The sequence below is a fragment of the Lithohypha guttulata genome (genome assembly GCF_036872675.1).
Source record: "Lithohypha guttulata strain CCFEE 5908 chromosome Unknown scaffold_5, whole genome shotgun sequence".
NCBI classification, from domain to species: domain Eukaryota; kingdom Fungi; phylum Ascomycota; class Eurotiomycetes; order Chaetothyriales; family Trichomeriaceae; genus Lithohypha; species Lithohypha guttulata.
The window spans coordinates 1,176,648-1,191,144 of NW_027042754.1; the positions used below are offsets into that span (position 1 = coordinate 1,176,648).

Consider the following 14,497-nt stretch of genomic DNA (forward strand, 5'->3'; position numbering starts at 1 on the left):
TCCCTAACGAGCTTCCATTCCATTGCACCAAACAAATCCTCGTGATCAAGGAGAGCTGCAAGTGACAAGGTCGTTGTCGCTCATTCTCTTGTCTCGCTACCAACCTCATCACTCAGCTTGTACTGTTTTTTGCGCGCTCCTAGAACGCCTGCGCATCCCACCATCATCGTTCAAATGATATCGCACGGACTTTCGGCTCGAACACATATTCAAAGCGATGGCCGCCACATGCGTCGTCCGACCGGGACCAAGGGTCGAAGAGAACGAGTATTGTCGACAAAGGATCCTTCATTCGACGACTGGGTGGGCTGAGAAGGTGCAATTTCAAGCTGCGATCGAGCAGCGAATTACAGCCACTACTTATGTTGGAGTTGCTAAAGGCCAGACGCGCCATGCCCGGCACACCGCCAACTCATCTCCTCATGCTAGGTCAACACCAAACTTACGGGTATGCATGCCATCCTTTCTACTTTCACTCACTCGGCTTAGACTCCTATCTACAAACCCAAAACTGACCATCTCACGGCCCTTGACCTTGTCACGTCCACTATCCACGCTACTGCATCTCTGCAGCCATCGTATCCTGCTAACTCTTGTGCTCCCCAGACCGCAAACTATCATTCCGATCTACAGTTCAAAGCAGCTGCACTGGTTGCGGCTCTTCTACAGTCGATTGCTTCTCATTCCACAGTACTTAGCAGCTCACTGTTGTCACGTCATGACAATGAGCAACCCTCAGCCTTGTTCGACGATACTACCCTAGCGCGTGCATGTATTGTCTTAGACTCGAATGCGCCGTGCCTGAGGACGCGTAAGTCGGATCGTCCTGCCAACTCAGTCCACAGCATGGACTTCAACATAGACTTCGGAAGTACCGCAGGCTTCAAATCGTACGCGAAGAAGAAGAAGGCTGCTGCTACCAGGTTCGATCCATTTGGTGGTGACGATGGCAACGAAAAGAAGGGTGATACTCCTTCGGGTGGTGCTGGTGGCAACGATGATGGCTTAGGTGGTGGTGATGGTGGAGATGCTGCTGATGCTGGTGGAGGTGGCGACGAAAACAACGGGGGCAACGACGACGATGATGCATGGGGCTTTAGCACTGGCAAGAAGTCAAAGAAGAAGAGCAAGAAGAAGCAAGAGGAGGAAGAGGAGGAGGAACGCAAGCGGAAAGAGGAGGAAGAGGCACAGGCCGCTCAGACCAATAATGCCGACCCTCTGAGCTGGGCTGACGACACAAACGCTGAAGGCAATGAGGATTGGACCATGTCATGGGGAGGTGCAAAGAACAAGGATAAGAAGAAGAAGGTATGTGGTTACGCCTAACCTTGCTCAAATGTTATCGGAAATGTACTAACTTGACGACTCGCAGAACAATGCTGTCCCTACAGTACCTGACCCACCACCGGCAACCTCAGCTTTCCAGGATATCAGCCTCGACGATACTGCCCCTAAGCTCGATTTCAGCTTTGATGGTCTCAGTGGTGACAAAAAGAATGAAGGCGGTGGCTTTGGTAGTGCTTGGGGCAAGACCTGGGGTTTCAACAGCACCGATAAGGAAGACAAAAAGGAGGACGTTACCGATCTTGGGTCAGGCAATCCTTGGGGCTTCGGTGCGTCGAAATCTAAGAAGAAAACGACAACATCGTCCTTCGACTTTGGGGATTTCAGCACTGGTACCGACAACGATCTCACCTTTGCTGGCACGGATGACGTGGTTGACACTAGAGCAGACGACGCTTGGGGGTTTGGAAAGAAGACGAAGAAGAAAGGAGGCATCGAAGAGATCAAAGAAGAGCCGGAGCCGGAGCAGAAAGAAGAGGACACGTGGGGAGGCTGGGGTGGTGCTAAGAAATCTAGCAAGACCAAGAAGAAGGACACGTTCGAAGATACCCTTTCCACGAATACTACCGCTGACAATGGATTCGACTGGGGCTTCGGTGGCTCAAAGGACAAGAAAAAAGATCTTATTGACGAGGTCGAGGAGACCCCTGCAGCGAAACAAGACGAAGGCGACGACTGGATGTCTGGCGCGTGGGGCACTGCTGCAAAGAAAAAGAACAAGAAGAAGGCGGACGATTTGACCACGTCTGTTGATTTGACTGGACATGATGATCCACCGACGAACACGTTCGACACAGCGAATGACGATACTTGGGCCACGTTTGGAGCAGGCAAGAAAGACAAAAAGAAGGGCAAGAAAGGCCTTCTCGACGATGAGTTCTCACCACTTCCCGAGGCTCCTGAACCTCCATCAGCTGCTGATCCGGAGTTTGAAGCAGCTAAAGAACCGCTTGTTGCATGGGATTTTGGCTTGAATACGCGGGAGAAAAAGAAGAAGGAGAAAGAGATGAGAAATGACCATACGTGGGACACTCGTGTCACTCAAGAAATGGTCGATGCTGCCGAGGCCGAAAAGATCGCCACGTTCAGTGAACCTTCTTTTGAGCCGGAGTTTGAACCAGTGCCTGCCCAAGCAAAGGAACCGCTTGTAGCCTGGGATGCCGGGCTGAATAAAAGCGCTCAGAGGAAAAAGGAGAAACAGATGAAACTCGATGGTACTTGGGATGAGCGTGTGACACAAGAAATGGTCGACGCCGCTGAAAAGGAGGCCGCAACTGCCGCGGAGACAGCTGCTCTTGAACCTGAACCAGAGCCTATCCCAGAACCAGAACCACCTCCACCACCACCTACGGAGAGACTCCCGTGGGATCACGGCCTTTCTCCAAAGGATAGACGAGCAAAGCAGAAGCAAATGCAAATGGATAATACCTGGGCAGATCGTCTAACGCAAGAAAAGATTGACCAGGAACAGGCCGAGGCGGAAGCAGCTGCAGCGATGGCTATTGTGGAGCCAGATCTCGATGACCAGCTCGAGCCAGAGCAAGATGCGCCAGCAGACTCTACTCAAGACGCAACCCTGTTGGAAGACTTGTTGCCTTGGGACTACATGCTTACGTCGAAGGAGAAGAAGAAAAAGCAGGCCGAAATGAAAGCCGACGGCACTTGGGATGACCGCCTCACGCAGGAGAAGATTGATCAAATGATCGCCGATCGTGATGCTAACGCAGCAGGAGACTTCGAAGCCGACATGAATCCTATCGTTGAGCCTGACCTATTAGCAGAACCAGAAACACGTCCAGAGGACTTAGTTCCATGGGACTATGGCTTGTCCACTAAAGAAAAGAAGAAAAGAGAAAAGGAAATGAGAGCAGCTCTTACCTGGGAGGATCGCCTTACGCAGGAAATGATCGATGAGAAGATCGCAGCCGCCAATACATTTGTCAATGATGACCCAGAGCCTGAGTTACCTACAGAGGGTATCGAGGATGCCGAGCAGGCCGCCCTTCCCGAAAGCCTAGAGGAAGCCGAGAAATTAGTGCCATGGGATCATGATGTCGCTACCAAAGACAGAAAAAAGAAGGAAAGGCAGATGAAATTAGAGGGAACATGGGAGATTCGCCTCACTCAAGAAATGATCAACGAGAGAATTGCTGCCGCAAAAGCAGCTGCCAATGCTCATGTCGACCCTGAGGTCGAACCGGAGACCTTACTTGAGCCTGAAAGCAATGTGCCGACCGAGTCACTTGAGGAGCTTGAAAAGCTCGTGCCATGGGATCAAGGCATGTCTAAGGTTGAAAAGAAGAGAAGTGAGAAGGTCATGAAGCTCGATGGCACTTGGGAGAGCCGGCTTACTCAAGAGATCATTGATGATAAGATTGCTGCTGCTAAAGCTGCTACCGAAAATCTAGAAACAGAGGCTGTCGCTGAAACCGAGCCTGAACCCGAATCGATACAGGAAGCCGAGCCTCGCTTACCATGGGATTATGGTCTCACATTGAGAGAGAAGAAAAAGAAAGAAAAAGAGATGAAGGCTGACAATACTTGGGAGGATAGACTGACGCAAGAGAGAATCGACGAGGAAGAAGCTGCAGCTAAACAGGCTGTACCTGAGCCAGAAGCAGAGCCGGAGCCGGCACTAGCTGTTCAAGAACCTGCAGACAGTGGGTGGAGTTTCGGATGGGGTGCCTCAAAATCAAAGCCTAAGAAGAAATCCGCGTTTGAACCCGAACCGGAGAAGATTGAGGAGAAAGCTGAAGATGGTTGGGGAGGTGGATGGGGATTCGGCCTTGGGAAGGACAAGAAGAAAAAGGATAAGGCCTTTGAGCCTGAACCTGAGCATATCCCAGAGCCGGATCGTGAACCCGAACCAGTCGAAGTTGTTGCTGTGAAGGAGGACAAGATCGGCGACATTTGGAGCTCTGGCCTGACTTCCAAAGACAAGAAGAAAAAGGACAAGAGTACGAAGAAGAGCGATCTTTTCGAACCCGTCGTGGAAGATCCTGGCCCTACGCCGGTGGCCCCAGTGGAAGACGATATGTGGGCAGCATTTGGCAAAGCAGATAAAAAGTCTACAAAGAAGAGCAAGAAAGCAGCTGAGGAAGCTCCTCCTCCTCCAGTGCCATCACCACCCGCACTTGGGCTTACTCCTGAGCCAGATGTTGATACAACAGCAATTCCATCAGTGGACGACTTCTCATGGGGTGGTCTCGATACTGGTCGAAAATCGAACAAATCCTTAGTGGAAGATCCACCAGCCAAGAAAAGCTCGAGCAGTCTGTGGGGCTTTGGCTCAAGCGGTTCGACTACGAAGACCAAGAAAGAGAAGGAGAAAGAGGCCAAGGCTCAGAAAGAGGCAGAAGACCAGGCTCAAAGAGAAGAAGATGAGCGATTACAACATGAGGCTGAAGAAGCGGAAGCAGCAGCCAAAGCTGAAGAGGAACGGGTGGCTGCCGAACAGGAAGCCGCCAAGGCTGCAAAGAAGACGAAGAGTAGTAAGTCGAGCAAAGGTGCAACTCCAAAGGTTGAAGAGAAGAAGCAGAGCAGCGACTTGCTTGATCTGCTTGACGAACCACTACCAACTCCAGCCTCGTCCTCATCAAAGCTCAAAAAGACTTCCACTCGAGGCAGCGACAAAAAGCTTGAGGATGTTGTAGAGGAGAATACCAAAACTGACTACTTTAATTTCTGGGATGCTAGCGGCAACACGAAGAAGACAGCTGGCAAGAAGGACACGAGCAGTAAAAAGGAAATTAGGTCTTCCGTACTGACCAATGACGAGGACGCGCTACTGGCCGAGCTAAATGAGGACGAGATTCAGGCAATTCTGGACGACGCCCCAGCAACAACTTCTACCAAACCTGAAAAGACCATGAGCAACGGGAAATCCAAGGTATCTTCTTCTATCGCTGATCGTATCAAAGCTCTGGAAACTCCAGCACAACCTACTGGCAAAAAGTCGAAGACCTCTAGTGCTGCATTACTCGATCAGGAGGTGGAGGCAGAGATCGCGCTAACCCCGAAAGAGGTCAAGAAGGCAGCTAAGGGCAAAGCATCCACTAAGTCCTCGAAGACACAGGTCGACCAACCATCTTCGCCACCACACGTCGAGATTGAGGGGAAGAAGTCCAAAGACTCCGTGCCTGGAAGCTTTCCAGGCGGGTTTGGTGATGACGACGACCTCTTGATTGATGAACCAGCTCCAGCAGTCGAAGCAGAAGCTGAAAAGCCCAAGGTCAAGAAGAGCTCGAAAGTCGACAAGAAGACGACAACGAAACCAGCGAAGAAGAAGACTTCCGAGGCTGTGACGTTCGCCGAGCCTGAGCTTGAGCCTGTTGAAGACGCAGATCTTCTTGGGGAAACAGCGGAAGGGCCCAGTCCGCCGCCAGAATCTGAGCAGAAGGCAACGAAGAAAGAACGGCCACGAGTTGAACGATCCGCAACAACTTCATGGGGATTCTGGAGTGCAGCGCCAACTCCAACTCCTAAGAAGCCAGTCAGATCAAAGACTCTGGAGGACATCTCGCCACCAAGCACGAGAAACGCCCAAAGCGTGTCTAGGTCGAAGAGCACGAAGGTATCGAAGGAGAAAGAAGTTGAGGAAAAGGCTTCAAAGACATCCGGGTCCGACAAAGAGGTCAGCGCCAAATCAACCGAGCGACCAAAAGCTGGCCGGGGCATGGGCTTCGCAAGTTTTATGCTAGGTGCTGCACCACCATCTGCGATGCGGCCCGGCAACACCGAACGCCGACGTAGCACGACGGGATCGAAGTCGTCCTCCAGGCGACAATCTATGGCTGATAGCGGACTTATATCACCGCCACCTGATGATGATGGTATCATTACGTCCAAGGCAGCAAAGCTAATGGGTCTTACCAGTGGAAAGCCCTCTCGGCGATCTTCTACTAAGGATAAAAGCAGATCGTACGTCGATCCATATCCGATAGATGACGATGATATGGTCATGATCAATTCGAAGGATGCCGAAAAGACTCCTACGAAATCTAAGCCCAAGCCCAAGATTGTCACTGATGTCAAGAAGAGTTCGACAAAGCCACGCAGTAAGACAATCTCAGGCGATGAGGACATGGTCATGGTCGATTCACCGCTTGCAATAGATTCGGCGAACGATGACATTGAGAGGCCGAGGTTACAACGCAGCAATACTGGCAGTAAGAAGGTTGGTGGCTTGTTCGGCAGCCTTTTCGGTGGTGGTGCAAAGTTGGCGGATCGAACGCGATCCACTCCAGCTACTGACAACGAGGATAATGCCACACCGGTACGATCACGAGCAAATTCACAACGACGCTCACGAGTTATCAGTCCAGCTGATGGGTTTGCTGCCGATGCACCAGGTGAAACAGATGCTGATGTGGTAAAGAAGGAGCGTCGAGCCAGAAGAGCCGCTGCTGAGAGAGCCGAAGAAGAAGAGCGCCTAGCTCGAGAGCAGCGTCGTCGTGAGAGGCGAGATCGTGAAAAGGCTGACATTGAGGCACGACGAGAAAAAGCTCGTGAGCAAGCTAGAAAGGAGAGGGAAGCGGAGGAATCACGTAAGGAAGAACGCCGTGCACGACGACGAGAGAAAGAGGTGGCCGAACGCGAACGAGAAGCACGAGAGTTGGCTGAAATTGAAGCTGCCGCTGAGCGAAGAAGAGAAGAACGAAGAAAGTTGAGAGCGCAACTTGAGGCTGAAAACGGGATTAAGCCATTGAGCAAGGACGACCGCCGTCGAACTTTTGCTGGTGAAGAGGAAGCACGAAGAGACATAAACGAAGATCGAAAGCCTCGGACCAAGACATCAGCACGAAAGTCAACACCTCTAATGGCCGAGTACCACGAGTCTCGGTCTGGAAGTGGTCGCGGCATCAAACCACCTGAGAATAAGACCAGCTCGTGGATCGATTCTCAGAAAGACGAACCACCCGAGCTACCTCCGGTAGAGCCTACAGTTCTTGATGAGAGTGGACAAAGGGCAAGACCAGTGGATGACCATGACTCTGAGCGACGTCGTCGTCGCAAGGACAAGTATGCTGGTATGACGGATGACGAAATCGCCATCGCCCGAGCAAAGAGAAGAGAAAGACGCATCGTCGAAAAAAGCAGCAGTGGTGGCAGTGATGAGAAGGATCCAGATCGAAAAAGATCATCCAAGCGACACAGCAAGATTTACGAGGACGACTTTTACGCTCATGCAGACCCAGTGAAGACATACGATGGAAGACCTCAACAGACGAAGCGAACTAGTTTCTTGGGCAAGTTCTTCTAGCGGAAGAGGGAACGACACTGTGCTCGCTGGTCGAGCTACAGCTATGAAGTCTAATGAGCAGTAACAGACTGAGCTGCCTTCTTCTCTCGGTTTTTGAGCGTTCAAGCGACTGAGCATTATGGAGTATAATGTAGCATATTTGTGGAGGAGTCCAATAGCAGCATTTGAAGTCTTTCAGCGATTTCGAGGATACCATGTCGTAGCGATGTGTACGATATACCACGAGCGTTTGTAGTTTGGTCGACTTTTATGAGTTGACTTTCATACTTCAATAATAGAACACGATTCGATCCTCTAGACTGTGCTTGCTGCAGCAATAGTGGGCTTTGGAAACTCATGCATGTTAAGATCGTGATTGCTTTGAGACTGATTGCGATAAGTAGCACGAGCACGATTCAATATACTACTAAATGGGTTGAAGATAATAGCTGATAAATCGTGCCTATTTCGGTACATCGGAGGAAGTCTCCTTCCAGCAAAAGTCCTGACCTGGTACGGAAGACGTGGAGACCGAGAGATCAGGCGACGCGCAAGCAGAGTTTCATAGAACAGTTGTCTGCCAGAACACAAAGATGTTGTTCAGCAGCACCTTGTCACTCGCTATAATCTTTATACCTGGCTGTCTTGTTCTCTCCTTCTGCGAAAAGCTGAGGCCGAGAACGAGATGAATCCGTTGAGTTCGCAATGCGGCGGCCACACCGATCCATTTACAGACGCCGCCGCTCTTTCTGAGGGTGACCACGATAACATTCTCGAGTCGACTTTACCTGTCGGCGACGATGCCAGTCTCACGCTGAGCGCTGACGGGGTTATAGTGACGGGTTAGTGTTTCTCTGCCTTTCACGAGTGCGCAGCTTATACGTGTGAGCAGACGACGGATTCAACGATTCTGAACCTCGATTATGTGGTTTCTTCCCGACTACTCACGCGAAGACGATACCCTTCTTTCATATCCTCAACGCTCAGTTGCTGAATAACACCATCTCGATTCACTATGTCAGGCCGAAACGTCCGAAAGCAAATTCCAAAGTCCGTTTACGTACACTCATCTATCCTGTTTCTGCTTCTGCCGATGCCGCTGAACGGTGGATAGCACGGTTGTTGGACGGTGCATATGGGATTGCGCAGAGGAGCAAGAGGATAAAGGTCTTGATTAATCCATTTGCTGGCGCTACGAGATCACAAGTCATATACAACAAGCAAATTGCGCCTCTCTTTGAGGCAGCTGGCTGTCAAGTAGATGTTGAACCGACAAAGTATAGAGGACACGCTGTTGAAGTAGCAAGAGATATTGATGTCGAAGCTTATGATGTTCTGGCGTGCGCCTCAGGCGATGGCCTACCTATGGAATGTTTCAACGGGTTGGGCCACAAGCGCAATGCTATGGAAGCCCTACGCAAGATTGCTGTCGTTCAACTTCCCTGCGGAACTGGTAATGCTATGTCGTGGAATCTTAACGGCACGGACGAGCCCAGCCTAGCAGCACTCTGCATCATCAAAGGTATTCGCACTCCGATCGACCTCGCAAGTGTGACGCAAGGCAACAAGCGAACCCTCTCTTTCCTCTCACAAAGTCTCGGCATCGTCGCCGAAAGTGACCTGGGAACAGAAAACATCCGCTGGATGGGTGACTTCAGATTCACTTTTGGCTTCCTCGTCCGCCTCCTCGGAAAGACCCTCTACCCCATCGAATACGCAGTCAAGACCGAAATCGAATCCAAAGACGACATTAAAAAGCATTACGCCTGCGAACTCTCACACCTCAAACACGCCACCGAAACACTACCCTCCTCACACATGAACAAAGAACTAGAAGCCCAATCTGGATCCGGTCTTCCACCCCTCCGCTTCGGCACCATCAACGACCCCCTCCCACCCAAAGACGAAAACTCCGGCTGGACACGTCTCGAATCCTACCCCAACCTCGGAAACTTCTACTGCGGCAACATGTGCTGGATGGCCGCGGATGCGCCCTTTTTCCCTGCCTCCCTCCCCAACGACGGCATGCTCGACCTGGTCACCATTGACGGTGACGTGAGCAGACTCAAAGCCTTCAAGCTCATGCTCGCGGTTGGGAACGGCACATTCTTCGATGACGAGATTGTGCGGATACGGAAGATTAGTGCTGTACGTGTAATTCCGCGCTTTGGGCGGCCGATGGAGGAGATTAGTAGCCATTCGCTGCAGGATCAAGCAACAACAACCAGCAGCAGCAATGACAACAACAACGATACCACAACAATATCACCAACCAGCACAGCCCCTAAACCACCAACAGGCCTCCTCCAAAGGCTCTTCGCCAAAGTCGCCTCATCAGGTAAAACAGGCTTCTTCTCCGTCGATGGCGAACAACTGCCCTGGCAACCGTTTCAAGTCGAGATCCATAGAGGACTGGGGACTGTGCTTAGTCGGACGCCGGGTGTTTATCAGTATGAGGGGCCGAGGGGGTGGCGGGATGTAGAGCAGCAGCAGAATATACAGCAGGAGCAGGGCGAGGGAGCGGTAGGGCAAATGGGCAGTGTTACGTCATGAATACGAGTGTGGAGAGTGGAGGTGTTGGTGGTGAGAAAATACTCTGGTGAGAGTGGTGTGTTATGCGCATTTGTTTGATGATACCCCCTATTTAGTTTGTCGATATAGATCTTCTTAGGTAAAAATGATGGTTTTGCTCCTTTTCAAAATGGATTTTGGACATATAGTGGTTCATCCGAGTACATAGGCATATTGCGAAAATCCGTGAAAAGAGAGAGAGGCAGGGAGAGGATAAAAATGCAATGCATGTAGTAAAATTCTTCAAATCAGTCTCATCGCCTGTCATTTGACCAGATATAGAGCCACCTTAGTCCTTCATCCCAAGCCAACAAGATCGCACCTATGCCGTTCTGTCAAGGCACATGTAATATCCCAAGAACGCCAACGCTCTTTCTAACGATCCATTCCCAATGATCCCATTTCCGCATCTACAACTGAATATCATTATTCAACAACCTCACCTCCTCCCCTGGCTTAAAAGCAGGTAAACCAATATACGGACAGCCATCACACCGAAAAGCATCTCCCAAGCTACAATTCCCACAGCTCCCTACTTTTCCAGGCACGGTGAAGTCGACTTCTGCGAGGTCGTCGGCTTGCAACTTTATCGAGTTGAGTGTGGCGTCTGCCTTGTCGCGCTTGGCTTTGTCTTCGGCTTCGAGGCGTTGGGCGAGGCCGCAGGTGCAGTCTTTGCAGGCGCGGCGGCGTTTGGCTTTTGGTTTGCATTCGGTGGCTGTGTAAGGGTTAGTTATGTTGTGTGGTAGTGTGGGGGTGGGCTAGATTGAGTGGACTTACGAATTTTGACGGGGCTTTTGAGGTCTTCTTCGTCCAGGAGTGTGTCTTCGTCGATGAGTTCATCGTCTGAGTCTTCGGCGAGATCGTTGAGAGAGCCGTCGTCGAAGCCGACGCCTGGTGGTGCGTTGTTGGTCATGTCCTCGCTTTTACGCTTACCGTTTAGTGGCAGGGAGACAGAACCGTTGCTGGAGGGTCCAAGACCACCTGCTGCTTGTGCGACTCCGTTTTGTTTCTTGCGATTTAATTTTAGAGGAATGGCTGCCTGTGTGAAGTCCTGCTTGGTGAAGCCTTTTCCAGGCTCGTACGATAGTCCTGCCAGAATGGCCTCGTTCTTCTCAACACCCTCACTAGCACCGAGTTGCTCGTCCTGACTCTGGAGTACTCCACCAACTTTCAGCGACTTCACTAAGAGCTCGAACACTTTGCGACCGAGCAAAGACTGACTTTCATTTCTGGTGTTGTCGGCATCGGAAAGGACCACAATCAGATCATAAGTGGCTTCAGGGAGAGACACTAGGCCCATATTCAACCTGTCCAGCATCTGCATATCTGTCGACTGTCTATCGTGCATTGCCATCACTTGCGTCAGCTTTTCTTGGTGGGAGGAGAGCGATGGCGGCGAGAGTAGGAGTGTACGTTGTCGCGATGGTGCTGGCACAGCAGCCTTGGTAGGCATAGCAAAGTCGTCGGAGAGGTCCATGGCGATAGTGGGAGGCATACTTCAACAGTCGTAGACCTTGTATAGTATTAACAAGACAGTAACATTCACAAAGCTGTTTATTGCTCAAATCTCCTGATACGAGGCAAGTTTGGAGTACAAAATTTGTTGCAATCGCAGACAGTGCGGGGCCCTTTCCGGATGACGAAAGTTTGTCCAGCTTACCAATCGGTTGCTGCTCAGCACCACTTATGATTAGATAGCCGTCTCATTCAGAACGTGGTCTGATTCTGCTACGGAAAAGGAGCTCAGATATATCTCGGAAAGAAGTGAATGGATGGTCAGGAACAAATCATCGAGATCACGCGAGCATATCGAGCAGTCGTTAGCCATGCAGAGTGTACCTGAATTGTTTGCCGAGCGTCGGTATAGGAGCTAGTAATGGCTAGTCGTGCTACTACAGATAGAGATGTGTGACTTCCTGCATTGTCTGTGTTCGCGAGTTTACACACAGTCTGACCACTGTATTCACGTTGTCGGTCTGACTCGACTTTAGCAGAAGAAAGCATCGGTATCGAAAGTACCACAATGAGCTGGAAAGAGGCAGCTCTCAACACCAAGCACTCTGATATGACAGCTGATGATTTTCCGAGACAAACATCTCCAAGTTCTCACAGGAAATCTGTTATACAGAATGTATTGCTTGAGACAGAGTTCAGAGAGTAGAAAAGCTCGAAGATGACTGAACGAGACGAGGCAGGAACAGGCAAAGTGTCCAGTTTCAACAAAATAGCGTGCCCCTCACCTGCACGAGAGCCACTAAAGCCTGGGGCAAGTGGAGCGTTGACGTTGAACTTGAGCGCGCAGCACACGACCTCGCCTCTCCAAGGCGTTCTCTGGCATTTTCCATTGGTGCTTTCAGCGTCTCTTAATTTCACTCCCAAGAGCAAGGTGAAGATAGCTGGATTTCGCTGCCGAGAATATAGCGTGCTGGTCGTATTCCCTGGACACCGGATATGCTACTTTGGCCTTCTGGCCAGTGCTTCAAAGGGGAGTGACAAAGACCACATCACCCCGCGAGCACACTTGCCTCTCTCAGAAAGAGACACAGTATTGCAACTTCTCAACGAGGACTCTTCGTGAAGTTGGATTGAAAGCATGGTGCGAGTAGTGCAGTATAGCAATGTTTTATAGCATCAGGTGATAGACAGGAGACTTTTAGCTGAATTTTAGGGAACTCTTCACTCGCGATCTGCGGCACTTAGTGGTCCGAGCTTCACCTCAGAGGGTCCATCTGCGTGGGAGTCTATAGACCCTTGTGGTCACGACACCGTTCTTGCACCACTCATTGCTTTTGTTGACCACATCTTACTTACACCCTCTCTTCCTTTCGTCACAACCAACCATCACGTTTTTGTAACTGTTCTCTACCACAAGAAACCACTTTGATCACAGAGTGCACATTGCTTGTACCACACCATCTTACCTTCGATAAGTAAGTTGTAGCATCTCCGCACGTGAGCTATAAAAGGACTACAGTGAAACGTCACCCCTTTGATATAATACTAATTACTGTACAGTGACTCGTACCGTCAAGAACAACGATCGAAACCACGCTGGCCTTGCTGACGGTACTGCTGTTCCTGAAGATCGACTTCCTCGATACTTTGCCAAGAGTGGTCACGTTGACGCTGATCCAAAGGGCATCAAGAAACAAGGTGCTGGTCGGGGTAACTGGTAAGTCTATCATGGTCCTACTCCAGAGTACTCGTGCTAAAGCTTGTAGGGGCACACTCTCTGACGAAGCCGACGACTCCGGCTACAACTTTGTCAACAACCGACGACGATCGAATAGTAGCACTCAAACCTTGAACGACTTCAAGACCAAGTTCGAGAAGCTCGACCAAGAGCCCGTCTTCGAGGAAGAGCTTCACGGTCCTACTGACGACGATGTCGAGCAGGCATCCACCCTCAGTAAGGAAGACAGTCAGTCCAGCAGCTACTCCGAGACCTCCGACGAGGGTATCAAGAGAATGTAACTTGTATAATATGGCCATGGTCGATTGAACCCATGAATGGCATTGAGATAATCCAGCAAGCGAGCAACGGTTAGGAGGTGGTGTCACTGCAATATGGCGTTGGCTGGAGATGTATAACGCAGCGATGGTGACTGGGCTTAACGGTTGGATGCTGGAGGTATTAGTGCTTGAAACAACAGAATGAACGACAACGATTTATGATAGATTCACTCATCTGCATTAGCTTGTTGCTGATGCCATGAATGAATCACTTTTTCTACAGCACAGCTGCTGTGCAACAACTCTGCTAGACCTGGCGCGGTATCCTCTTCGTCCCTGGTTCATCCAGTTCCATATCTGCTCCTTGCACCACTTGTAAGCAGTTCTTGTTTCGTCTGATCTGTTGAGGCTCGAGTTGCACATTCTTGCCCCTTCCTCAGTGACGAGGGTTGCACCGTAATTGTCTGCCACACTTGAGTCCGCCTATCAAATCGCTGGTGGAAGCTCGACACTGTAACCTGGAAATTGTGGGATAGGTGCTTTTGCGAGCACACAGCCTGTGCTGGAACACCTTCGGATGGTGGAATACTCTTCAGGACGTCTCGAGGCACTGCTGGAAATGCACTCGTGTTATTCAACAGTAAACGGGGAGCCCAAGGTGCGAAACTGCGGAATTGGGGTCTTCTAAGTCTCCACCCAAAGGTTCAGCCTTGTCCAAGTCGCAGCTTCGCGCATCGAACAACTATGTTTCTAGAATTTGTACATCAACATCAACGGAAGATTGTGGTCGTACCACATCGCCGTACAAAGTTGCAGCGTACAACCATCTCACCAAATACTTGCGACGAAGCTAATAATCTGAGAATCAAGCTGCGGCGATGAACGACG

General features: G+C 50.6%; 4 protein-coding genes across 4 annotated transcripts; 3 read left to right on the forward strand and 1 right to left on the reverse strand.

The window, feature by feature from the left end:
- Nucleotides 1–846: 846 nt before the first annotated feature.
- Nucleotides 847–7,606, forward strand: LTR64_006879 (uncharacterized protein; the record flags this gene model as incomplete). The annotated part of the gene is made up of 2 exons (XM_064901205.1): nt 847–1,308; nt 1,373–7,606. The coding sequence occupies 2 exons, from the start codon at nt 847–849 to the stop codon at nt 7,604–7,606; spliced, it is 6,696 nt and encodes a 2,231-aa protein (XP_064752281.1).
- A 664-nt stretch (nt 7,607–8,270) lies between these two features.
- On the forward strand, nt 8,271–10,138 carry LCB4 (sphinganine kinase lcb4; the record flags this gene model as incomplete). Its single annotated transcript, XM_064901206.1, has 2 exons — nt 8,271–8,427; nt 8,478–10,138. The coding sequence occupies 2 exons, from the start codon at nt 8,271–8,273 to the stop codon at nt 10,136–10,138; spliced, it is 1,818 nt and encodes a 605-aa protein (XP_064752282.1).
- A 428-nt stretch (nt 10,139–10,566) lies between these two features.
- Nucleotides 10,567–11,651, reverse strand: DRE2 (electron carrier; the record flags this gene model as incomplete). Its single annotated transcript, XM_064901207.1, has 2 exons — nt 10,567–10,871; nt 10,934–11,651. 2 exons carry the CDS (start codon nt 11,649–11,651, stop codon nt 10,567–10,569), a joined length of 1,023 nt encoding a protein of 340 aa, XP_064752283.1.
- A 1,098-nt stretch (nt 11,652–12,749) lies between these two features.
- LTR64_006882 (uncharacterized protein) lies at nt 12,750–13,630 on the forward strand (the record flags this gene model as incomplete). Its single annotated transcript, XM_064901208.1, has 4 exons — nt 12,750–12,761; nt 13,047–13,086; nt 13,172–13,328; nt 13,378–13,630. 4 exons carry the CDS (start codon nt 12,750–12,752, stop codon nt 13,628–13,630), a joined length of 462 nt encoding a protein of 153 aa, XP_064752284.1.
- Between the last annotated feature and the right edge of the window lie 867 nt (nt 13,631–14,497).